Source organism: Equus przewalskii, chromosome 1 (assembly GCF_037783145.1).
Source record: "Equus przewalskii isolate Varuska chromosome 1, EquPr2, whole genome shotgun sequence".
Classification (NCBI taxonomy): Eukaryota; Metazoa; Chordata; class Mammalia; order Perissodactyla; family Equidae; genus Equus; species Equus przewalskii.
The window spans coordinates 134,346,590-134,374,316 of NC_091831.1; the positions used below are offsets into that span (position 1 = coordinate 134,346,590).

The following is a 27,727-nucleotide window of genomic DNA, read 5'->3' on the forward strand; positions in this document are numbered from 1 at the left end:
CAGTGCATGACTATATACTGCCTTCTCGATTTTTGATGACCTGTAACAAGGTTCGGCAAATTATGGCCCATGAGCTGGTTACCTGTTTTTGTAAATAAAATTTTACTGGAAGAGCCACATGCATTCATTTGTGTATTGTCTATAGCTGCTTTCATGCTACAATGGCAGAGTTCAGTAGTTGCAAAAGAGACCATATGACCCACAAAACCTATTTACTATCCAGCCCTTTACCCAGAATGTCTGCCAACCTCTGACCTATAAGTTGAGAAGATGAACGAGGAGGAAATATGCAAATCATGTCCCTTAAAATTCTATTTCAATAAGAAAACTATGAAAGAATTAAGATGTCTCAAAGGAATGGTCTCTGGATTCCCTGACCCAATTTTTACTTCTTCATGTTTCTGCACAACTGAGTACAATGCATATTCAAAAACGATAGCATTAGGATCCTAAGATTGAATTTTTTCCCCAAGAGATTTTTTTTTTTTTAATGAGGAAGAAAGATTGGCCCTTAGCTAACATTTGTTGCCAATCTTCTTCTTTTTGCTTGAGGAAGAGTGTCTCTGAGCTAACATCTGTGCTAATTTTCCTCTATTTTGTATGTGGGATGCCACCACAGCATGGCTTGATGAGTGGTGTGCAGATCCACAACCAGGATCTGAACCTGCAAACCCCAGGCCACCAAAGCAGACAGAGCATGCAAACTTAACCACTACACCAACAGCCCAGCCCCCAAGAAAAATGTTTTAAGTGTTGAAAATAGTTAGAATGTCAAAGGCAAAAGGACACCTTTTTAAGTATGTGAATGACAGGATCATGCTGGTTCTTTTAGTTATATCTATCATACTCACTGTAATCTCCTTTGCACCATAATTTAATACAAGGAATAATGTTTTAAACATAAATATCTGTACGTGATATATCCATATCATTGATAAATGGATATGAACTCCAAGAAATAGAATGTACCACAAATACACCAAATCATCAAATTTTAATGTAGAACTAGCAGAAAAATCTGAGGGAAGAATCTGGAAATCATTTGAAACTAATGTACTATGTATCAATACCCACAGATCAAGGAAAGGTCAAGTTCAGTTTCTAGAAAAATCTTCTTTCCAAACAACATCAGTCCACCTAGAGTACTACTTTTTCCATATTCCTCTCAAATTATTATTTAAACCAGGAGTTGGCAAACTTCTTCCATAAAGTAGACAGTAAATATTTTCAGCTTTGTAGGCCATCCAGTCTCTGTTGCAACTACTCAAATCCGCCACTGCATTGCAGAAGCAGCCACAGAAAATATGTAAATGAATGGGGCATGGCAGTGTTCCAAAAAAACTTTACAAAAATAGGCAGTGGGCTTGATTTGGCCCTAGTTTAAATCATACAATAGAGTCTTACCATATACTTAGCCTTAAAATAATATATTCAAATATTTACTAATGGAATGTATCTAAATGTCTCTATTGCACAATTTAACTTATTTTAGTTATTTTGCCCTCTAATTGTCTTACAGACTCATTGAGGGGAAAGATGTAATTCTTTTTTATATGTAGATCCTAAAACAGTGTTGTATAACGGAAAATATAATTTTGGAGTCAGCTTCATATGCCTCCCTTTTAGGGATGCTGTGAGGATTAAATGAGGTAATATACATAAAAGTCCTGACATAGTAAGAACATAGCTGACACTTAATAAACGCATGACACCCCTCAATTTTCCAGGTATTTTCACCCATGGTAAATGAGTGAAATTTAATACCTGGATGCTAACAAATACCTTGTTCTGCCTCTAGATGAAACCTTGATATCTTTTTGGGAGGATTCATCATCTGATTTCATGTCATCTGATGAAGGAGGTTCATGAAGGTTTTCATCTTTCTCTTTATTTTCAGTCTTGATTTCTGCTGGAACAACAGTTCCAGACTGACCTTGCAAGCCACCTAACAAAGAGGCAAAGAAACATAAAATAAATGTCCAGACTCATTTATGAATTAGAACTAAGACAGAAAAAGCTTTCTAGATGGTGAACACCCTAGTTGTTACAGGGCTATAATGGAAATCTGAAGATGTAGGGACATATATTAGTTAGAGTTGGAAAGAACATGTCCACAAACTTTACAGAATGACTTTTAAAGCATCTGTATTTAAAAGCATCAAGTCTGACCTTGAACGGTCAGTCTAATGCTCACTTTAAGGCAGTATTTAACAACTGAACAAGGTATGAGAAACTTGATGCATTTTAGAAACTGATTTCTAAGATATTGTCAGGGTAAAGGAAATAAGCTTTAACATTTTCCTGGATTAACACAACAAAATAGGTGTCATGGTTAAATACAACTGGGAAAACTTTACTTTGGTGGTCTTAATATTAGCTATATATTTATAATTATTGATAAGTTCTATTATAATATAGATTGCAGTTTGCTTTTTATCAGAATTGTCTAATTAAATTATAATCTTCCAAATAACAGCTACTATCATTCAGAGCTCTCAATATACTCAGAAATCTTTCTCATTGCCTCTAAGGACCATGAAGACTGAGTCATGAGGGGAACTGATTAAGGAAGAAAGACATGACAGAAGCAGGAGCAGATAAAAAGATGATCAACAAATGCTGAACAACAGTTTGCACATGGTTCCATCTATCAATAAGTATCTATAATTGGCCCAGCCAAATGGGCCAATTGGAACCCTAAATATCTAAACTCTATAACCAGGCAGTAGCACTACTGCTTGGAATTCTCCCACCTAAGATGACTTTTGATTCACAGGTGTCAATCTGCCTATAAAAAAGGTGATAGCGTTCCAAATGATATCTCTGCATTACTGCTGAAAGTCAACAATATAGTTACCTCTATAATTTTCTTGTGTTTTATGGTTCAAGTCTGTGCTTGACGTAGTGACTGTACTAGACAGGACTGAATGATTGCCATTGAGACTGACAGAGTCTTCTCGATGAGTTCCAACCTAAAGTAAAAAAAAAAAAAAAAAAGTTAAGATAGCTCAGGGGCAATAATTGTTTAAATTCTTTTACTGGGTTTAACAGAGAAAACAACGTCACTCATCTGAACTTAGCAACTTTTTTTGGATGCCACTTTTCTGCTGTTTGGATTTCAAAAGACTTGATAGTATTACTGCTTCTGAATCAAAATATTTTAAAAAATTCGAACTTTTAAATTTTATATCCCACAGAGGTTTGTTGTAAGAAGCAAATGAGCTAATAAAGTACTCTATAAGCCATAAGGCACTACACATTATAGGATCTATTAATAATCCTACATCAATCAATTTGAAAACCTATTCCATATACTACCCTAAATATATTAAAGTATGCATGAATTTGCATTTAATAAAACATTGCTACATTCCAAGTAATAATCGTATTTATCTACACTTTGGCATACCCTTTCCTCACATACATATATACAGCGTCTTGTTTTTTCTCCCTTTCACTGCCTCCTCTCAAAAATTTTAAAAGAGCAGCAAAAGCAACAGAAAATTAAAATAACCTGAAACAAAAGTTTTGCATTGCCAGGCAACAAAAATGCCATATATATGTTTATTCTCAGCTTTAATCAAATTTACACAAGTCACAATTAATCTGAAATGGGAAAGTAAGGCATGCAAACACCACCAAATGTTTTAGCTATTGCAGTATTTTTAGAAAAACTGGTTACAAATGAAGCTTTTTATTGGAACAATAGCAGACATGTCAACTAGAAGATTAAGGCTTTAATTAAACAGGTTTATTGCCTGGAGTTATAAATGAGAACCACTGTTTTTCAATAAATCCTTCAATCCCAGTAAACTGCCATGATTTGAGTCCCTCTTGAGTAATTAATATAGCTTTTATCCTTCATGACTTTGTACAGATTTTACCGTAAGAGGTATAAATACCCCTATGCAAGTTTATCCTTTGGTTTTCTGTGAGCTAAACAAGAGAAACCAAAGTTTTAAACAATGCAGGCCATTTGGTGGTGGACTTGATTAGAACGTTTTAGGTCCTCCACCACACTTTTTAAGAAATGTCTGTCTTCTATCCAGTGTAGTTTAAAAAACCCCATTTAATGTATTCCATAGCTACTTTTAAAAATTATTTGAGGATTAGCCATCACTGAGGATTAGTTATATCACTAACTCCCTTGGATGATGAAGCAATGACTATACTTTTTCTAAGCCATACAACCTTTTCATGTATTAGAATCACAGAATCTTAAAGCTTGGAAGGGACCACAGAAACTACAGCAAACTTCCATCCCCTTTTCACCACTGAAATCTTCCCTAAGCCTTTAGATTCCCTCACCCCAAAAACGCGACAGGGCATCCAAAGAGCTAAACCTAACAATCAGCAAAGAAGTAGACTGTGAAAATTATATTCGAGAGAGAAAACTATTTTTAAAATGTTTCATGATATCCTGTCTCCAGGGCATCCTGGTCATGTTTGTTTTTAACACAGAGGGTGCTTTCTTGCTAGCTATGAACTATTCAATGACATCAAGAGAAGGTGAGTTCGAAAATCCCATTTTATAAAAATAGATATAGCATAAATACAACATATAGCTGCAAATTCTTGGGACTTAGGAGCCTAGGCCTATTCTAAAATAAAACATCACTAGAACAATCTTGACTGGCTGAAGAAATCATTGCAGGATAAAGTAAAAGCTAAGATTTCTGTATTTGTATTTATAATAACGTAGACTTAAAACTTACCATTGGTAATATATGCTAATTCTGCTCTTACCTAGTATTTTGAGCTATTGTATCAAGTAATTTAAAAGGAAATAGCCTTTTAAAATTTAAACTTTTAAACATTATGTATACTCACTATATATCATATATGTGAAACTCATTTTATAGCTCCATAAGACAATACCATTGAACAAGAACAAACTGAATTTTCACTCACTGAAATGATAAGTGATTATGCATCTTCTGAATTCTTACTTCTTTTTGTTTCATTAATAAAATCTTTGATTTTCTGAATCTCAACTAATAAAAAAGTTCTATCACTTCCTTTCTAATGAAAGGCTTGGCAGACAAAGGATCATTATCTAAACAATAAATCTTAAGGATTTTGCTTTACCCTTAAGGAAACTCAGAAAGGCTGCTCAACTTGTTTTGGGATATAAATGCCAGCAAATATTTTTGTCTCTATGGAATACTACAAACTAAGTACTTTCTCACCCCAACCTACATTGTCTTCCAAAAGAAAAAAATTAAACCTTTTAAAAATGGCCTCAGACTAGCAAAAAGCTTGAAGCCTAGAGTTTTTCATGTTAATGAAGTTAGCAGGAACAACTTCTTTGTAACTTGATTCCCCTTGCAAATGGCCCTCATATTTTCTGGAGAATTTGACTTTCACAATTCTTATAGTTCTCTTTAACCCTTGCTCACGCTGGCTCCCATATCTTCTCTTTAATCTGCAGCTAATCATTCGAATGGCTCTGTCCACAGACACAACAGGTGTATAAACAGTTCTTTGTCTGAGCTCAGAGCCTGTGGGGCCAGCCAGATAGGACCCTGTTTAATTGTTCATCTCGTTAGCATACAGCTGACAGGCTGCTGCTTTTGGGGGAGTAGCAGGGGAAGGCAAACCCCTAGGCTTGCTATGCTCTAAATTTAGATTATTAAGAGCTCCATTTCAGAATAAAAGGCCCATCCCATTAAATGACATTATCCTGCCTTCTGAATCTTCACAATCTGTTATGGCCTTACTTTTGTGGGAGCAGCCAACAAGGGACCTGTTTTCATTTAATTTGGCCAATGGCTTTAGCACCCACAATGGAAAAATGTTAAATCTAATTACTTGGTGAATAAGAGGGCTTGTGAATTAAGGGACAGACTAAAAAGTACTCACTATGAATTCCTCTCTGATTCTGAATTCTAGTCTAATAATTTGTTCAATTTGTAGCACTGACTGAATACTAATGATTTAAATTAATCAGTATGAATCTAGAGATTGATTAAAGGATCTTTATGTTCTGTAAGTTTGTTGTTTTACCTGAAGAAGGGTTTTATCTAGAAACTTGGTAGAATTCCATTTGTTATGGGTCCTTTTTAATGATATTACCATAAATATATAACCTGTATGGTTTTCAAACAAAGTCATTTTGAACAATTCTGAATTTAAAAAATGGTATCAAAACCCTTAAAAAGCACTATAATGTAGTCTTAATGAAAATAAAAAAATTTTAAATTGCCTATTGAGGAAAAATTGGTTAGAAGTAGAAAAATACAGTTAAAAATTAACTCCTTCAATTCAGTTAAAACCTAGACATACAATTTCTATGGCATACAAACTTATACTAATAAAATTAAATAATGTCTAAATGTAAGGTTAAAATGATTCCAAATTTATTTTGATAAGTGACAAAAGTACTTATTTTGAATAAAATATTACCCTATTTGCCTGTTAGTCTTTAATAACTTACGTCTCTTAGAACTAAGAAAAATATGGTTTCTCTGCTTTAGGATTTGGAAAACAGATATGATTTATATTTTTGAATCATTATATAAGGTAGCTTTAAATTCTACAATTTAACCTTATTTACTCTGCTCTTATACAAGAATACCACACATCTCTAACCATAGCTTAAACAACAAAAAACCCAAGCAATACCAATAATAATAATAATAATAATAAAAATTAAGAGAAATACCTGGATTAAATTTCTTCAGGACTTGTAACAAAGAAATCAAAAGACCTCATGGATGAAATTTTGTCCTATATCATAAATAAGTAACTTTTTAAGATTTGCATCAAGCTTCCATTAATAAAAAACATTTCTAATCTAACTTATTTTGGTTTGAAGTCGTAATCACTGTCTGAGGAATAACTGAATACTTTTTGTTGAAGATAAAAGTGCTATCCTGAAGCCATCTCGCTGGGCCTCTGTATTTTAGATATTACAGCCATAAACAGATGTGATGTACAATAGTTTCATGTTGTTGAGACCTCTTTGTAATGCCCAAACAAAATTAACGATTCTACTCTTTTTCAGTTTTCCACTTAGTATCCATATTTTTTCCTGTCAGCAGTTTATTCCAAGAGTTTATTCTTACACTAACTAAATGGGAGCAAAACTCAAGACAAAGGCTGACATTTCAATGGTTCTAAAAACTCTGACTTTGTGTTTTAAAATTTAAATGATACATCAATCACATCCTAATAAGAGTACCTGATAAAAAGTTTTAAGTTTTATATTTGCATTAAACAAATACGGGGAAATCATCAAAAATACTGAAAGGGAATAAGACATTAAGTAAATGAAAATGTTAATTCTATTAAAAAATTAAGAGCAAATATTAAAACTATGCCAGGCTGGCTATGCTAATTATATAAAAAAAGTAGGAGATTACCCATCTCCTAGTTTCTTTTTCCAATACAGTAAATCTTTCAGGAAATTTAATGTTTGTGTATATTAGATAGTTAAAATATGTTAAAAGCTTTCTGTGGTTGAAACCTCATTTAATTCTAAAATTTGATGTTAGTCAAGTCTGTTCAGTTAAAAGCAACAATAATCAAAATTAAGTCTTTTGATATTGACTTCTATTAACATGTACTTTTGGAAGGTGGTAGTCATTTCTTTGGTGCGAAATATAAAAATCCTTTTTCTGGAACAATTAAAAAATACCAATTATTTTATCTATAAGACAAGAAGATGGATCTCCTCCTACAAATCAATACTATCGGCTGCAGATGACCTCACTGGCACAATCTTGTTATAACTAAAAACAATGTAAAGAAAAGTTCTCAGCAACAAAGCTATTTCCTTGCCAAGGACACTATTTTGGTTAACCTGTTCACGTGGACTTTACACCACAAGTATTCTTGAGAGCATTGCAGGCTGGAAGCTGAGCTCTCTGTACCACTTTTATCCTGCCATCAACTCTTATTCTTCCACTCCCAGTGCATTCTGGCTCACCTCAAATATTCCAACTACTTCAAAAATCCCAAACTACTCATTAAAGCAAAATAAGCAAAAAGTTATAGGCTCCTAGAAAAAGGGAAAAACTTGCTAACCCCAGTTTCCTGCACTGGGAAACTAATTTATGCTGTAAATCAGGGATTGACATGTGGGCCAAATTTGTTGGGTTTTTTTTTTTTTTTTTTACTACAAATAAAGGAGCTCTTTTAAATAAAGTTTTATTAAACAGCCACACCCATTTGTTTTCATAATGTCTGTGGCTGCTTTCAATTTACAATGTTAGAGTTAAGTAGTTATGACAGAAACCATAAACCTGCAAAGCCAAAAATACATATTATCTGCCCTTTTACAGAAAAAGTATGCTGACTCCTCTTCTAAATGCTAGGAGAGAAAGCACTATCATATTTAAAACCTGCAATTAGGATGGTGACCTACAGTAAATGCCCATTAGAACAAAAATCCATTACAACAAAAATTTTATTTAAATATTATGTGGAGTTCCTGAAATGGTATTTATGTTTATTAGAATAATTCCACTCTCAGCAGAAAATAAATGGAATGATGAAAATTAAATATTTTTGACAGAAGCTGACCTCACAAATTCTACATGGTGATATAGAATTGCTGATAAACTGATATTTCTGTGGTTGATTTGTAATTTTGGCTGCGTAACCTCCATTTTTAGGAGCCTAAAACAAATACTAATTTATGTTAATACAGAGGAAAAGTATACAAACCACTAGAAAGTTAAACAAGACAAAAAAAGAAAAGTGATTCCAGAATGTAAAATTGTCATTATCATTTCTTAGTCATGATCAGTTAGAATACATGGGGGCAAGAGAGGATAATAAAAGCAGGAGATTAACTCTTGAAGATGGCTGGCAACAGTTACAACAATATGTCCCCCAAACCACACACCCTCCAAGAATATGAAAAGAGTTGACTCCATACAGGTGGGTACTGAACATGTAAGCAAGGGGCTCCAGGTAGTACTGAGGGAAGTCTTCAGAAATGGGTAAGACCCACCAAGATAAGAGTCTTCCTCAACAGTAAGCCTAAGATTTAGTTGGGAGAGTCACCGGTGGACTGCAATTTTCATTTCATTCCATCCTTTGGTCTTTTTCTTGAAACTGAGAACTCACAGCTAGAAAGCTCATTTTAGAAGGATGGGAAATGAATACCGATTCACCTGATAGTGTCAGATTTTGTCACTTAATAACTTTATATTTTGAGGGTAAGCCTGACAGAAACATCTCCATCTCTAGTGATTGTATCTGGATGGGGTGGATATAGCAGATGATGACTAGCAGATTTTCACCAGCTCTGTGGCCTCTAAGAAGGTTATAAAAACTAAAGAGAGAAACTTGATAGACACATTGACCAACAGTTTGAGCTGAGATGCTGTGGCACTGATGCTGCTGCTCAGACTAGGCCAGATTCACCTCACATTTCCAAAGACTCTTTTTTTCTAGACTAAATTTTTTTCTTTTTTAAAGAATATCTCTAGCAGCCCTTTTGTTGATGCCCTGAGGCAGCACAGTGCTAGAGGACATAATAGGAGGTATTTTCTTAATTAAAAGCTTCAGGGTGATATCTAATGAAACAATTTTTCCCTCTACAAGTTTTTTTTTTAAATTTTTCTCTCTTTTTAAAGATTGGCACCAGAGCTAACATCTGGTGCCAATCTTTTTTTTTTCCTTCTTCTTCTCCCCAAAGCCTCCCAGTACATAGATGTATATTCTAGTTGTAGGTCCTTCTGGTTGTGCTATGTGGGATGCAGCCTCACCATGGCCTGATGAGCAGTGCCACGTCTGCACCCAGGATCCGAACCAGCGATACCCTGGGCTGCTGAAGCTGAGTGTGCGAACCTAACCACTTGGCCACGGGACTGGCCTCACTACAAGTCCTTTATACCACAGTAGGTTTCTACATGGCTTTGGAGGACTGGATTTTGAAAAATCTCTTTTCCAACTCTTATCCAAAGTTGGTAAAACAACCTCCCCAAGACAGAAGTTCCATTTTATACAAACTCTACATTTTAATTGGGAGGAGTCACAGATACATCAAATATTGTAGCAGATAAATTAGAATGGGAGCAGTGAGCTATTAATAATGAAGAATTAAAAATGATTAAGAGTGAGGAATAAGAATTGCAGATGCTGCAGTTGAGACAAACTTGGGCTTCAAATATATTGATTTTCAAGTCATTCTTCTAAATAAGGAAAAATAGTATTTCAACAAAATAATTAAGAATTTTGATATTCTACATTTATATTTCAACAAACGTTATCTTATACTATTAGTTATTTTATTACTACTAATAGTGATAAAAATACTCCCTTATATTTCTGAGTTTAATAATTTATAAATGTTTTCACATTTATTAGCTTATCAATAGCAACAAAAACTAACTTAAAAGGAGCTTGAATTTCAAGATTTTCTGACATTAAAAAAAAACCAAACAACTGGTTGTAAGATATGCAGGCACCTAATGTCACCCAAGTTGCTGAAATCACTGTTCTCAGGAAACCAGGCAGCCGTGTTTGATGTTTACTTCAGTGGCTCCAAAATGAATATAAACGGCTGTCTGAGATGTGAATGTGAAAATCTGGAACCAATCCTATTTCACAGAACACAAGCCTTCAGCATTTGGGGTACCTAATTATTTTGATGATAGGTGAGTTTTACTCTTGATCACATGGCTTACAGCTAGAAGATCTGTTTCACAGGAGATTATTTCACAGCATGCAATGAATCTTAAAAACCATGCCATAAACATGCAAACACATGGTATCAGTTAAACAGCAGGTTCAAAAAGAGCTTCATTCCTTTAAAAGACAGTTTGGAGAAAAAATAATGTAAGACATTCAACACAGAATTTCTAATGTGCAGGCATGTAGAATTTCAAGTTTTTCCCTCTAAAGAATTACCATGTTTTAAAAAAGATGGTTTGAATTATTTTATTCTCTTTGGGGATTAATTTAAAATTGTTTCCTTTCATTGTCACTTAAATTATAGCCATTCTTAAAACTACTCAACATTTTTTCTTCATTTGGAAATAAAGCTTATATTTGGACCTGCACAAGTAATTTTGAATTCCTTCTGCTATTGAAGGCTGGTTCCAAACGATAATAAACAGCTTTTCTAGACCAGAACCCTTAAAATTCAGTCTTGCTTTACTGCTTTTGCTATTCAGACTTCCTATACACTATTTCAAGGCAAAAACTGTTCTGTCAATTATTATACATCTGGAAAAAAAATCCAAGTTTAAGCTAAAATGATCCCTGTAGAAAGTTTCTGCCTTTGCACACGATCATAGCAGGATTTTAAGGGCCAATGCTCAACCAATGACCCTGCCCAAGACCAGGCAGGTCTTTTTTTCCCCAAAAGAAGGACCTTTTCCTTCAAAGATCTCCTAAAAAACACTTAGGACAATAGGCTTTAGGGTTTATTACAAAAAAGATGAACACTATTTTACCATAGAAGCAGATCGATTGCTTGTAACAAGGCTTGATCCACCGTAGTTTGAATTGAGGCTTCCAATTGGTGCATTATGGGATGGTCCCAATAAACTGTGTATGTCACTGTGACCAGCAGGCAAACTGGTGGAAGGTCCCACGGCATGGTTCCGCAGCACATGGATAGCGTCATCCAGCCTGTCTAAACGGTCCTCCATTCGAGATTGCTGTAGGGATGGAAAGAGAGACATGGAGGTTACTGCTGGTATCTGTTACATTCACTAAACCGCTATGTTTCCTACTTTGGGATGTATGGAAGACAGCAAGTGAAATGCAATATCAAGTAGCTTCAAAAGCCACTACCTGCACTACAAATCAACAATCAAAGAAAGGGTATCTGTAGACTATGCTAAATTAACAAAGCTTCAGAAACAAATTACTGCTTCATGAAATCAATTTACTAATCTACCATGAGGTTATTTCTTTTAGCTTCTACAAAAGATGAAGGCTACTCTACCGTGTCTGATACTCAATTAACCATAGTTGATAAAAAAAGATAACCTGTACTTTAACACTGATCTTTGAAATGAGGGCAATTTGAGGAAGGGTCCTCAAATCCATTAAGTTTAAGTTGTAATTTTGTTTTAAGTGAAAAAAGCATACCTATCTGAAATGTTGAACACATCCAAATATGCTCTTTCACAAAACTTAGGAAATAATAATGTCTGTCTGTGGATACACACATGCCCCATACACAAACATATTAGAATTTTTAAAATCAAAAGCACATGCCAGTAGAGCTCTTTTAAAAAGAATCATTCTCAACAACATAAAAGAACAAAAGTCTACTCTTACATACTGTTACAAAAACGAAAATGGTCATTGTTTGATTTTAAAAGACTTTGGAGTCTGTACAGGCGTGAAAATTTTAAATGGATAATAGGAAGTATAATTAATTGAAACATAAAAAAGGCACCATCTAAAAGAAATAGTACCTCACAGACATCCTTTAAGAAGGACATTGCATCTTGCAAATGCTCGTGAAGTTGCTGCTCAACTCGATTTTTCTGGCAAAGTCAAGACAGAACAGGAGGCAAAGCACAGGTTAAGATTAACTCCAAAAGAGATGAGGAAATAGCTGATGTGCATGTCAGCATAACATGTTAGTAAAGTTAACGCAGAGAACTGCGAGATCTACTTGTATTAAGATATGAGAAGGCTGGGATTTAACAGTGAAGTTATAAGGTTAGCATCTAAATAGCACACATTGCTTATATTTGCTTGCAAAATATGTGAGAAGAAAACTTTCCTTTAATTTAAAATGTTCTGTTAGTCACAGAAAAAGAACTTTTCTATTTGCAACCTGGAATTACTAAATGATAGCATGACTTAGCATTCCATCAAGTCATTCTTATTTTGTTTTTATAATACTTTGTAATTTGGTGATAAGCATTGAAAATCAACAGTAGTTAACATTCTACCACAAATTCTTCACTCTCAATACCTAGGCAGGTGCCTTCATTCTACTGCCTTGCTTGTGAAGTAACATTTTGCTGGTACAATTTGTACAATATATTCTTTTTTATAAAAGAAAACATGGGAAATAACACTCTTCATGACAAAAATAATTGATACATTTTAAATTTTTAATGGAAATGTAATAAACTATACATAGTATGATTATATGAGAAAGAGTAATATACAACTATTTTGCATTGCTGGACTAATTTGCTTGCTTTTACTTGGTCTGTGTTTTTTTTTTTTAAGTTTCCTCTTATATGTAAACATAGAAGTATAGAAAAACTAAGCCCTTGATTTGTCAAAGAAACAAAAATCCTATAACACTATTTTAATACCAGCTGTCCTGAGTCCAGAAGCCTGATGTCCCAAAGAACAGATGGTAAAAGGCACACCCAATGTGTCTTATATTGTTCAACTAAATCAGGCCATTTGTTAGCAAAGAATTCATGTGTAATGCTATCCTACTGTTTTTTCATTGTTACTCAAGATTTAATGAAAAAACAAACTCCACACTTTTATCAGATAAAAGTGACCTGTAGTATGTTTCTAAGAGGCTCTTACCAGGGAGTGAAGTGAGTTTTCATAGCTTGGGGATGAAGGAGCTTGCCCTCCAGGTCGTGGCCACTGACTGGTACCTGTTAAAATAAAATCCAAAAGCACTCACACACCTTGGTTAACTTGGTGATCTTCATAACATTCTGACGGAAAGGGTAAAGATATTCAATAACTGTACATTTATGCGCCACATAATGACCTTTCAGTCAACAACAGACTGCATATATGACAGAGGTCCCATAAAATTAGTACCACATAGCCTAGGGGTGTAGTAGGCTATACTATCTAGGTTTGTGGAAGTACACTCTATGATGTTCACACAATAACAAAATCGCCTAATGATGCATTTCTTAGAAAGCATCCCTGTTAAGTGATGCATGACTACACATAAATTTATGTGAAAATTTTTGTTTAGCCTTCAGCATGGTATTGGCTACTTATGACCCCAACACATTAAAAAAAAACTTTATTGTTAATACAACAGTGCAGGGAGTTGAGAAAACAAAGAGAAAAAAACTATAAAACAACGTAACATTTTATGTTTGCATATTCTTCAGACTTTGCCCATATGCACACATATCTTGAGAAAATGTACTTAAAATATACATAATTTAAAATTCTGTTTCTCCCATGGTTTTACATAATGTTCATGATCCTGCTCTTAATGACTATACAGCTGATCCTCTAGATCATAATTTGCTTAACCACCATTACCTTGCTGCTGGACATTTTGGTTGCTTTTAACAGGCTATTATGAATAGTAATTGAGTATTACTATATTATGTAATTGAGTATTACTATGTTATGAATGGTAACTATTGTGTTTTTTGGGGGGCGGAGAACATGTCATGAGAGTAAGGAGCATTTCTGAATTAAAAGACATGAACATATTTATGACTCTTAATTCATAAGGTCAAATTGCTTGAGCCTTTAGTAATGCACAAATTCACCAATTTCAAATACATTTAGGATTACCTGTTAAAAATTTTCCCAACATCATTTACACCAAAACACATTAGTTAATTTAGAAAATATCATTATAAAGATTTTGTTAAATGTTTATTCTCTGACTTTAGAAAATTAGCAATATAATGAAAAACAAAGATAGAAAAAGAAAAGATACAAGTTCTGAGTAGAAAGAATAAAAAGGACAAAAGAAGAAAAAAAAAAAGAATTCATCTATGTGTTGGTGAGAATGTAGTGTTTTAATGGTCTTGACAAAATAGCTTTAAAAGAAAAAAAAACAATTGATCAAAACCTTTACTATTTCAGGATTGTGCATTTGAAAATAAGTTATTTATAGAAAGTAATAAAGACCCTTCAATTAAATATATATTATTTTTCTTAATAAAAACTTTGGTGACAACCTGAATTATATTAGAAATCTGAAGAGGGAGAAGTTGAAGGTTTATTTAATTTGTCTCATTTATTGCTAAATAAAGTTTTAAACTATGTTCCAATTAGGATCTGTTGTAGGTTAATTTCCACACTTAGGAAACCAAAAACTTATGGTAAATTGGAACTGTTATAGTTCACTTTAGCTGTATTCTCATTAATCATATACATTTTGTAAGTTGAAGACCTGGATACATAGATTCTTAATAACCTGATTATATTTCACAAGTAGCTGTGATTATACAGAAAAAACTTAAATACTAACATTGTAAGAAAAAATATATTATGTATTTCATCAGCTAACAATTTTTTTACATGTAAGCAAATTACAAACAAATTATTTTGAGGACCATTAAAGGCTTCCTGCTAGACATACAAATGTAATCATAATTCAACTACACAAATAAATTACAGACAATCTAAAATTGCTCATTGAAACAGAAGCTTGTGGGCTAATTTTATAATTAACAAGTAGAATTGAGCAACCTGAACAACCTAGTAACTGACTATATGAAGAATTCATATAAAAACAACCAGCCAATACTTTACCACTGATTTCAGTGCATTAGTACTTTCTAAGCACTGATGTAGAATTATGAATTTTTATGTGAATAACAAGTTAATCAAAATCTATTTTGAAAAAGAGTAAGTTATTTTAAAAAGTGTTTCCTTTAATGTTTAAAATATTTTATTTTCAATAATTTTCCTCCATCTTTCCCAACCCCCTTAGGTGATCAGCCTGTGATAGGAGCCTGATCAATAAATTATTTAATTTGTGTGGAATATTAACAGAAGTTTTATGTTTAAACACTTCAGAATCCTTAGCATGCATCTGCTTTACAAAATAGGCAAATTTTGTGGTTCTTCACTAGCTTAGCATTGAGGAATGAGATTTGTGCACTGAGTTACTCAGGTAAGATATCACCTACATTCATTATTTTTTGGTAGTGATCTGAAGAAACTGCTAAGGTCTATCTCAAAAATGCAATTCATTAACTAGAAAAATACACATATATTCAAACCTATTTTGTTTTTATTATAGATTGAGTTGTCCCACTGTGACATATTTGCTTAAAATAGAATACTAACATGATTAAATCACTGATAATAGTTCGAACTTTATAAAAATGCCAAGTTATATTTCATGGACAGAGCTCCTTTAACCCCACTTAGTCATTTCAAAACTTCATGCTACTGATCACAAAGGAGAAGGCTAGGCAGTTAGATGGACAGGGTTAGTTCAGTGGAAGGCAATCCTATGGCTGGTAAAACTCAAAGGGAGATATGGAAGTTTAGTGAATAGCAGGAATTAGTGGACCTGCATTCTGGTTGGTCTGTGTTGTCAATTTATTTTGTGAGCCCTGCCTATAAAACAGGCACACAGTTTTTGTTTTTGTTTCAATTTGCCTTATAAGGCCAATCAATGAGGTAAAAGATATGAAAGCACTCACTTCATGAGCCTAAAGGTCTTTTTGACCATGGGACATTATTAACATCTCTTCCTAATGGTAGACCTATTGTGTAAACAATAAAGAAATAATGTATGGGGCCGGCCCCGTGGCTGAGTGGTTAAGTTCGTGCGCTCCGCTTCGGCGGCCCAGGGTTTCACCAGTTCGCATGCTGGGTGCAGACATGGCACCACTCGTCAGGCCACCCTGAGGCAGCATCCCACATGCCACAACTAGGAAGGCCTACAACTAAAATATACAACTACGTCCTGGGGGGATTTGAGGAGAAAAAGCAGGAAAAAAAAAAAAAAGAAGATTGGTAACAGTTGTTAGCTCAGATGACAATCTTTAAAAAAAAAAAAAAAAGAAATAATGTATGTAGATTTCTGCACTTTTGGCCCATTGATGGCTTATTAGCTATGAGTGAGACCTTTAGGGTTGTGAATAGAATTCCAATTCTGGACACAGACCATAATGCAAGCACGTCTCTAACTCTAGACATACATGCATCTTCACCTTTTTGTAAAACTAGTCTGTGAATAAAATACATAGATTAAATTTAGAATCATACTGGCATCTCTGTCTCTAGCTTGTAATCATCAACTGTAATGCTATTACACAAATACGGAAAAACAAAAGTGCAAAGGTTGGAAACCTCAGAGGTTTCCTACAGAACAGGATTACCTCCCCCCTTCCTTCCGTGTCATCTGATATCTGGTGTAGACATATACAGAGGTTTTGGGCTTATATATCCCTTCTATTAGATAAGCACAAGCTTTCAACTCTTCATGTAGTTAAAAATTTCTGTAATTGCCCTGGGCTTTTTAGTGACTACCCCAGAAAGTTAGCTCTTATTCAAGTAGGATTATAATAAACATACCTGATATTAAAATGGTCAATAAGACCATTTCCAGAAAACATGCTAGCTGGGTGACTAGAATAAAAGAATTGAGTTATGCGGCTAGAAAATTTGGAAAGGCTTTCTTTGATCACTAAATATAAAATTTACCTAGTGTTTCTGATCTGCTGTCACACTGAGTGGGACTTTGTAAGTACTTCACCTAATAAACCTGGTTAATAAATTTAGGGAATACATACCAACATTTTATGTGGCTGAGAGAAATTCTTAGGACCATTTACCATGCATTTTCTTATTTTGTAAAATGTTTCTTTTGTAATCTCAAACTTTCATGAGATCCCTCATGCAAGGAAAAGTTTGGATAATCCTTAATGTAGTGCTGAGTGCTGAGCTTTCCACAATCTGGCCCCAGCCAACCTTTCCATCTCAGTGCTTCACACTTCCAAACGTGAAGAGTTCGTAATCATTCATCTCAATGACTCTGGATGAACAGGTCACACACTTTCCTGCACCTGGATCTTTGTCATGCTCTTCCCTTTATACCCAGAAAGCTCTTTTTCCTCCTTTTAAAATCCTACTCTTCATGAAGTCTATCCTGAGTACTCTAGTTTAGAGTGAATTTTAATAGCTCCATTTTCATATGTTCTCTCTCTTCTTTTCTTTTTTTCTTCTCTCTTATTTTCTCAACTAAACTGAAAACCTGCTGAGCAGGCACACTGACAGATGATAAAAATAAACATTTCATTGATTAAAAAACGAGGACTCCTTTCTTCCCTCTCTTCCTTCCTCTTTATTTTTATTGTGGATGTTCTGAAGATTGCTACTGAGTACTGCAATTACTAAACTTTAATTCATTTACATTTCAGAAGGAGGCAAAGAAAGGCAAAACATGGTTTTGCTTGCCTGCTTTCCAAGTTCCCTTTGTAAAGACGTTCTCTTAACTCAAATATTTGTATCTTTTCCCAAATAACAACTCTAATAGACACAGCCATTCTTTTCTTTTACCTTTCTGCCAGAGCCCTGATTTTGTCTGTGGTGTGTGTCTGTCTATCCTTTTCCTAGTATGAACCAGGAAGGAGTAATTCTCTTCTTAGCTCTTGGGATAAACCCTGATGTCTAAGATAAACATGGTGGTCCCATTTCTGTTGTGAGCAATTGTATCAGGCCCAGTGCTGGCCAATGAGTCATGAGGGGAAATCTGTTAAAGAGGCTTCTGGAAAAAGATTCTTAAAAGACAAGGAAAAGATGGTCCCTTTTCTTCTACTGGACACAGGTATGCCCACACGTAGTACCTTGAAGTGCTGTCTTGCCACCAGCCTGAGGAAAAACTGCAAAGTAGAGCAAGTGCCCTGACATATGGTCTAGGAACTTGACCTGCTATGGGCTTCTTGTCATACAAGACAACCAATCCCCTTATTACCTAAGCCAGTCAAGACAAAAGTTTCTCTTCCTTTCAGCCTAAAGCATCCTAACTGACACAATATCATCATATCAAAAGCTTCCTCCTAAGCTTTCTCTAGGTAGAAATGTATGTTTTTGGCCTAAAAAGTTCCCAAGGAAAATGAGTAGGATTTAAACAGGAATGATGATTGCCTTAGAGGCTGCCTCTGTGGCTCTGTATCTGTGCATCTATCCTTACAAGGCCTGTGCCCAGTCTGACTGACTCTCAGACACAAAGAACAGGGCAAATGTAGAGAGTACATAGTGGGTAGAATTTTCCACTCAAGATACAGGCCACTGCCACACAAGGTAGAAAATAATTTCTGCATATTATAGAGGAGCTTTGGTTTGCTATTTTTCATTTTTCCCTTCAACTGTGAATACTTTATTGCATCATGCTTTGCTTTTTTCCTATTCCGTTTCCATATCTGCTCTGCCAATTTGGGGTGCGTGTGTGTGTGTATATGTGATAATAAGAAGGAAACACTAGGTATAGGAGATGGGAGAGAGATACACCTGCATAAAATCAGTCTTTAATTTGTCATTTCAGTGGGAGTATTTGAAAGTATTTTTCTTCGATTACGACTGAACTGAAAAAGAAGCCTACTGATACCTGCACTACACAATTCAATGGGCCACAGATTTTCATTAATCAGCTGAATTAAAGGGGAAAAGAGGATATTAGCCATTAAACACCAAATAAAGATGGAGGAGGAAATGTGAGATCTCACTTTGGACTATTATTTTTTGAAAAATGTCTAAGTCTCTGATTCTCTGTTTTACTGAGGTCCCTTTATAGATGCTAGCTCTTCTGCTGCCTGCTTTCCCACCCAGTGTTAATGAAAACTATCTTACCGGGCAGAGGAGGAGAGGCAGTGGGAACACATAGTAAGGGCCAATATAGATACCACAGACGAGAAAGTGAAATAAGTTGTTGCAAAATGACAATGATAATTTCAGTAAAACTGTGCCAAGAGGGTGAGTAGGGTTAAAGTTACATCATTCTTCCTGTAATTTCAGCTCTCTGTTAAACAACAACTTTAAGTCAATGGGTCTTTCATAGTCCTGTCTACGTGGGGAACAGCTGTTCAACTTTTACTAGACAGCTGAAGCCATGGTGTCTGAGAAAGTGGCAGAACCCACTAATAGCTGAAAGCAGCTGCCATCAGTTCATCATCTCTACACTGGAATGCTTCTTAGCAGAGTCACAAGGCTAACGCACAAAGCACAGGTGATGGCCAAAGCCCTGACATACTAGGAGCCCTGATTTTCAGAAACCCTGAACAATGCAAAAAGGCTTAACAATAGTACCACCACCACCACATGGACTTAAATAATAATGGCTTGATCAGGAAAAGAGAATCATGTCTGAGGTCAACTGTTGGAAGAATATGGCAATTTTTACTCAGTTGCCTAATATCTTTTCCTCAGAACTAATATTTCTTCTTTAGCATGGTTTTTCTCCAAATACTGCTGAGAAAAATACAGTTCAAGTTTTAAAAGTATAGCCTACAGATACTAAGCATTATCCTTAATTTTACTTATTTCTAATAAATATAAAAATTTCTATTTACAGTAACAATTGTATCTCAACAAATTTATAGTGTAGGACAATATCTAGAATTTGTTAAAGCTATTATGAAAAAAACAGGAAAAAGTAAAGCAAATCTGAATCACTTATTTAACTCCACTAACAACATTCATCCACATTCATAGAGAGTTCTCTTCCTTAGCAAAAAAACTGCATTATCACCAAGAATTTACATACATACATGACATAATAACTTAGTGGACCTAAAAATAAAGAAAAACTATCTAGCAGAAACAGTTATTCATCTTTAAGTCTTACACTGGTACATTGAAAAAGCAGAGAACAAGAAAGAAAGAAGTTACATGTACTTCTAAAAAGGTTTTGTTTATTTTCTATGCTATCTCATGAAAAATTTTGATTCATCTCCTTCTCCATATTTTATCTTCACCTCAATTGCCTAGCCTTATCTTTGTCCTATTATAACAATTGTTCTTATAAATTATCACAAATTATTTTAAGAATCGGAGAAGGTATGAATAAATAATTCAATACTCACCAAAATGAACTCAAGAGGAAGGCTCTGCTTACATGTTTTCTCAAAATCTAAATGACTTTTGTCATGAATTTTTACTGGATTTTATTGAAAAATAAACAAACTTCAAATATTTCCAAGTAGCCCCACACATATTATTAAGTAGTTAGATATAACAAAAGCCTACCTGTGAGAGGTGAGGGTGATCCAACTGGTGTTGATGGATTTGATGGAAAACTACTGCTGGTATGGTCAGGAGAATAAATCTAACCAGAAAACAAAAGATATACACATATCAATATATGACAACAGCAAAAACATAAATCCATTTGCACAGAGTTATTATTATTTTTTGGTGAGGAAGATTCACCATGAGCTAATCCATTGCCAATCCTCCTCTTTTTTCACTTGAGGAAGATTAGCCTTGAGCTAACACCTGTGCCAATCTTCCTCTACTTTTTGTATGTGGGACGCCTCCACAGTATGGCTGATGACTGGAGTAGGTCCACACCGGGAATCCGAATTCACAAACCTGGGCCATCGAAGTGGAGCACGTGGAACTTTAACCACTTGGCCACAGGGCTGGCCCCCTGCATGGAGTTATTTTTATAATCCAAGTTGCCACCTCTAAGACTCAGAGTGAAAAACCGTTTCATCAATTTTAGGACTATTCCATTATATAAAGGCTATAGAAGACTCAGTTTTAAAACTAGGATTAAAAAATATCACATATATTCGAATATGAGAGGAATAAAATAGATGATATCTATTTCTTTATTATTCTAGTTGAAAATAATTTAAGTTTCTAATTGTTAGAACAAAAAAGAGAAGTGACTATAAAGTTAAATCTGATAATCTTTCTAGAAAATACCATCTAAGAAAAGGGATACCCATTAAACATAATTATCTCAGGAAACCATTAACTCACCTTTTGAAGACAGCAGTCTTTAAAAACAGCTTTAAAAGCCAAAGAAAATAATTTTTTAAATAGTTATCCCTTATTTCTCATTTAAAAAGTTCTGTTTGACCAATGAGACTTGCCAAATTCAGCTCCAAAGGATGTGTGAGTGTTGTAAAAAATCAAACTTGCTCTCAAAGGGTACCTTGCTACTCTTGAGGAAAATGGAAAAAAAACCCCAACCAAACAAAAACCCAAAAAATGTTCCCCAAATTACTTATGGACTTTACCTCCTAAGAGGTCTTCTTTAAAGAGAATAACATATCTGGATATATAAATTTTGGTATCTTGGCTAAAGTTTTGTTGCAGTACTTTATATTTATTATATATTGCTAAAAAAAATAGTGACAGATTCATTCAAATTTACCTATTTAACTCTTAAATATTTTAAAAAGTCTCCTTAATCCTTCATAGCCTTTTCTAGGACAATCCTACTCCTATAACGGGCATAATAAATCATCTTCACACCTCAGCACTTAGAGCAGACAAATCAACTTATCTGGATAAATTGTGGTCAAACATTTTTTTTTTTAAGGTTTTATTGTTTTTTAATTTTTCCTTTTTTCTCCCCAAAGCCCCCCGGCACATAGTTGTGTATTTTTAGTTGTGGGTCCTTCCAGTTGTGGCATGTGGGATGCCGCCTCAGCATGGCTTGATGAGTGGTGCCATGTCCATGTCCAGGATTCAAACGAGTGAAACCCTGGGCTGCCAAAGCAGAGCATGCAAACTTAACCACTCGGCCACGGGGCAGGCACCTGGTCAAACATTTTTAAAAGGAAAACTACTTGTGGGCGCAAAGAGTCATGCAATAGAAATAACCTTGCTGTGGGTAAGCTTACAGCTCTAATGAATTTAAAGAGACCCAAATTATGGCATATAAGGGGTCTCAGCATTTGTTTTAAAGACAGCATAATATACCAAAAAGCCAGACATTGGGACAAACTCATGTAAAACAAAATTCCACAAGTCATAATCACCAAACATAACAGCTTTCATTTTTTAAAAAGAAGATAGCATTAACTAAATTGCAAGTGGCCAGAAGGTCTATTTACCTTTGACTACTAATGGATATATCTGCCTCAAATAAAATACACCAATTTTCTTGATGCTACTAAATTGTAAATACCTTTAAACAACAACTCCCTCCAAATTACTAGATCTAGAAATTGTATGTTGAAGTTAGAAAGCCATTTTGCAAAAGCAAAGCTACCAAGAAGACTTCAAAAGACTTTATGGGAGGACTTAGTAATAGGGAGGCAGTATGTTACAAGATCAATATTGTAGGTCTTAAAGTTGTTAACCTTTTTAAAAATTCAGGGACACGTGAAAATTAGCTAAAGGTCACATTTTGGTTCTTAGTGGCCTACATACATACAGTGATTTATTTCAACTTTATAAGTAAATTAGGTAAGGTCACCAAACTTCAACAAAAACATATCTCAACATACTCCTTTACTTTTGTAAATCACTATTTCCCATGTTTAAGATTCACATAATTATATCTGTTTATGAACAATGGATGCTAACTTTTATGTAATACGTCTTGACTACAGTAACCAGTAAGGGATGAAAGAGTTGATAACATTGATGATGGTTGGATGAGGAATGAGAAATGTCTCAGTTCTATGCAAAACTTTGATTATCATAACTAGACCAACTCAATGATTCTTTTTTTTTTTGAGAATAATTTTTTTTTCTGAGGAAGATTCGCCCTAACATCTGTTGCCAATCTTCCTCTTTTTGTATGTGAACCACCACAAGAACATGGCCACTGACAGACAGTGGTGTTGGTCCATGCCCGGGAAGTGAACTCAGGGCACTAAAGTGGAGCACGCCAAACTTAACCACTAGGTCACTGGGGCTGGCTCTACATCAGCTCACTGATTTTTTATTTCTTTGTGTAAAGATTAACAGCATGAAAGCACTAGAGAAACAGCATTCCCTCTCTGTCACACCCTCCTACTTTTTTTCTTCATACTGCTTACATTAATCCCTAATTGTCTAAATTTGTTTACTTGTTTATTATCTGTCTCTTACCCTTTCCCCTTGTAAAACGTATGCTCCAGAAGAGCAAGAACTTTGTCTTATTCAGACAAAATCTGAATTATATAGAATCTGCAGTAGCTTTAGCTTCTACAGCAGTGCTGGTAAACATATACCTGTTGAAAGAATGAATATCATCTTTGCAAGAAGTTTCCATTTGAGTATTTCTTTTAAATCCTTGCATGTATTTACCTAGGCTCCACCTCTCTTTTACTCTTTTAGTTCCCCTAAAGTAGGTTTCCCTAGAGCTCTGGTCTCAGTTTTCTATTTACCTGTGTTTTACCTCTTGGTAATACCATTTGTCATAAAGTATCAACTATGACATCCTGTGAATGCCTCTTAAGTTGACATCTCTATCCTCATACTGGCTGCTGGACTTCTCCATCTGGACGTATTCTTCTTTCGTCTCAAGCTCAGCATGTCCAAACCCAAACTTTGCATCACTCCCTCAAGCTTCCATACTCCCCCCATCTCTACTCTTCTATTTCCTCTATCTCAGTTAGCACCACCATTCTCAGGGTCACCAAAATCACTCTCTCCTCCCTCTCCTTTCCTCTGTCCCTCATCCTTCCCACCAAAGACAGCAATATCCACAATTCTCTATATTGTTTCTGGGATAGGCACATATCATTCTAACTTCCAAGACACTACTTTAAACATTTACTAGAACTTTGGGTCAACTATTCAAGTCTTTACATTTCTAGTTATTCCCTGCTCCTGTCAACCCACACATAATTGCCTGAGCTACTATCCTCAACCAGTTTTGAACAGTCAAATCCCATGCAGTGCTTCCTGTTGCTTACTAAATAAAACAGAGTGACATCTGACGTCTTTCATAATCTGGTCACAAAAATATCTTTCTATCTTCTAACCTACTTATAACATTATGTACTCTGTTATCCAAACAAAATATCTTTTTTGTTTTCTGAACATAACTTGTCTTTTCAAAATGCCTGTATCTTAACTTCTCCCTGATGGAATTCTATACCACATCAAAGCTCAGCTCAAATGGCATCTCCCCATTTACACTCATTTTCACCTCCCTTATACTCTTAAAATAATCTGTATTTCTCTTTGGTCTTTTACTTCACACTATGCTCTATATTATCATTTTTTTTTAAATATCTGTCTTATCTTCTCTCCTTGACTGGAAGCTCTCTGAAGGCAGGGACTTATATTGTTCAACACTGAATTTGTCATTGTCTGTCACTGTCTTGTATGAGTAGCTACTCAATATTTTAAAAGGTGAGCAATTAAACTGCACTTGAAATTTGCTATAATACTTTTTGATAAAAAGCAGAACTTGGTAAATGGTAGTATTTACCTCAGTATTCATGTTATGAGATTCAATAACAGAAATACCAAAGTGGGGAAAAAGATCTTGTTACAAAGATTAATTCATTTACAAATTAGTTTTATAGTACAAGCGTTGAAAACAACAAGATGGTGCAGTTTCACTATTTCTGAGAATTAGTCCTGCTCTCCACACCACATCATTAGGGAAGTATGAGCTTTTGAGGGTATAAGCAGACTATCAACCCTTATTTTCTCTGATAACTCCATCATTATAATTAAACAATCCCTAAGCATGTCAAGAACTGGTGACAACTTCTTTAATCTCAAAGAAGGAAGAGGTTGTACTTGAGGTATACATCACAACCTTGCTATGACTTAGCAAAATGCTCTGATGCTATATACAAAATAGGTGTGAGATTTTAAAAATCACTGTGAAAACAGGAGAAGCAGTCAAAATGTATCAAGTATAAAAACATATAATTTCTGGTGTTTTTTCAAAAGCAGCTTCTCCATTTGTACAATGAAAGCCATTTTCTCCACTCATCCATCACACTCCCTGATTCTACTTTGCCCTAAATTAAAGTGATGACAGACAGAATTGTTATTAATACTTTCCTGAACTGACATATAGCCTGGCAAATTACAGGATTTTTTTTCTTGTCCCTTTTACTTTCATAAAAACAATGTGTATGTGGGGAGAGGAGGAGCAAGACAATATTAAAAATGCAAAATACAGTTTTTCAGATCACAGATCATTTCATTAAATTTCACCTCCTCATGTTTATTCTGTTGCCAAGTCACATACAAATTATATTTATTCTATAGAAATTGTTGTGCTAATTTAAGAAATTCTAAACATAAGTCCTATTTGACAAAGAGCATTCTAAATCAGGAATACATTACTTTTTGTACTTTCTGACCTTAAAGAACTCCTACGCTGATGTTTGAAAGAAAATAAAAAGAAAAAAGTCAGTCTCTTAAAAAGTGGGGATAGGAGTGATTTAGAATCTAGAGCATAAACACAAAGTAAGAACTCATTCTGCATGCAGTCCATGGTCCTCGTACTGTTAAATGACCAATGATGAATAACTCACACCACCTTCTGCCAGGCTTAAACGGTAATATGCCTCATTTTACTGCAACAAATGAGGCTCCTCCTCCTATCAGTCACGGTCCATTCCAATCAGCAGGGTGCCAATAAGCCAGAGGCTAATGAAAAGAGCCTCAGACAAAAAGGACACAATGGAGAGCTCCCAACCCCAACATTGGAACTGTGAGCCCAATTTTTTAAACACTACCGTGCACATTTCAGTTAATCTTTATTATGTTAATGTTATTGAGTCTAAGGAACAAAGAAACTTATTTCATGAATTACTTTTAAACGTCAACTTCCCTGAATTTTCTTTTCTTTTGTTGGAGACTACTGACCATTTAACTATCCAGATAAAACACACACCCACACACACACTCACTCACTCTCTCTCCTTTGCTCTGAGGTAGAAACCAAAACATAAATTATCACAAAGAAGTCCGATATAATCAACAAAGTTAAACAGTCCTCTTGTTTGATCTCCTCTAAATTAAAGACCAAGTGTTTTGATATGGTATTAGGCACTGAAATAAACCAGATGTTTCTTCCTCTACATAACTCTCCATGGGCACAATCTTAAAGGGTTATTGTCTGGCAAATGTTCAGGGAAACACATTACAAATGGCACGAATACCCAGATTTTCCTTTCCTTCTATCTTACCCTAGTTTATTATCTAAACTAATGCATAATCCACAGGGCTTTGGGAACTTTGTGTAAATACTTTCATGTACAATTCTCTTTCTAGCTATCCTAAGATTAAGACCACAATTATCCAGGCTTAAATCTAAAATAAAGGAACCTTTGCAAATGTATTATCTGGCCTTACATGTTTAATCACACAGTATTCGGTGTGCTCTTTAATACCTAAACTGAAGAACAAAGGTTGTACCCTCTGATGTTTCACACATGAAAGACCTTCTAAGACACAGACAATCGGGGAGTTAGAAATAGCTCTAATGACAACAGCATGGTGTTTCTCCACCTAGAACAAGATGCTATATTAAAAATGTCACACATTCTAAGAACTTACATTTTCAACATACTCATGGTCACTATTTCCAAAGATCTGTAGCATCTAACATAAAATTCTGATATGCATGTCAGACTCTCAAGTGTAATCCTCATAACATTCCTTCTTCTCATCTCCTCTAATCCTTCCTATCCCCAATGTAATGTTTTTGTTTTTCAGTACATTCTGAGAGCACTAAAGTGAATGTGAGTCCATAATGGAAGTCAGAGAAAGAATGTATTTGCTGGAGGGGGCTTGTGCGGAGGGGAGCAGCAGATGGATTGAAGAAAGGGATTTGAAGTGTGCAGACTATGGCATGCAGTGATGGAGCAGATGGAATGCATCACCGTCAGCTATGACAGAAATGATTTATGAAATGACCTGGCTGCTCCTGCCTAGTAACAACATAGGATGACAGAGCTGAGTTTCCATGACAACCAAAGCCCACCCACTAACTAGATTAAACATTCCCTTCCCTGGCTTCCACTAACAGTGAATTTGGATTTTCTTTTCCAAATGCCAACTGGTTTGGCTAGAATGCTGGTCATGATATGGGAAAACAGTCAAGGACTTGAAGGGTAACTGAAAAAGAGCTTGAATGACCACTGAGAACGTCACAAATTCTTGCCTGCCTATCTTCCAAGGTTCCTTTATAGAA

At 34.9% G+C, this 27,727-nt stretch overlaps 1 protein-coding gene across 20 annotated transcripts in view; it reads right to left on the bottom strand.

Moving 5' to 3' along the window:
* Positions 1 to 27,727, bottom strand: part of TCF12 (transcription factor 12) — a 348,736-nt gene that overhangs the window by 15,171 nt on the left and 305,838 nt on the right. For 11 of the 20 annotated variants that reach the window (XM_070579213.1, XM_070579180.1, XM_070579223.1 and 8 more), the window contains 5 exons: positions 20,860 to 20,938; positions 13,474 to 13,547; positions 11,412 to 11,618; positions 2,858 to 2,972; positions 1,783 to 1,945 (listed from right to left, as the gene is read on the bottom strand). In XM_070579213.1, the coding sequence (XP_070435314.1) occupies positions 1,783 to 1,945; positions 2,858 to 2,972; positions 11,412 to 11,618; positions 13,474 to 13,547; positions 20,860 to 20,938 (638 nt within the window). Of the gene's footprint in view, positions 1 to 1,782; positions 1,946 to 2,857; positions 2,973 to 11,411; positions 11,619 to 12,386; positions 12,459 to 13,473; positions 13,548 to 20,859; positions 20,939 to 27,727 lie in introns of all 20 variants that reach the window. The other 9 variants (XM_070579162.1, XM_070579171.1, XM_070579153.1 and 6 more) reach the window with 1 other exon arrangement.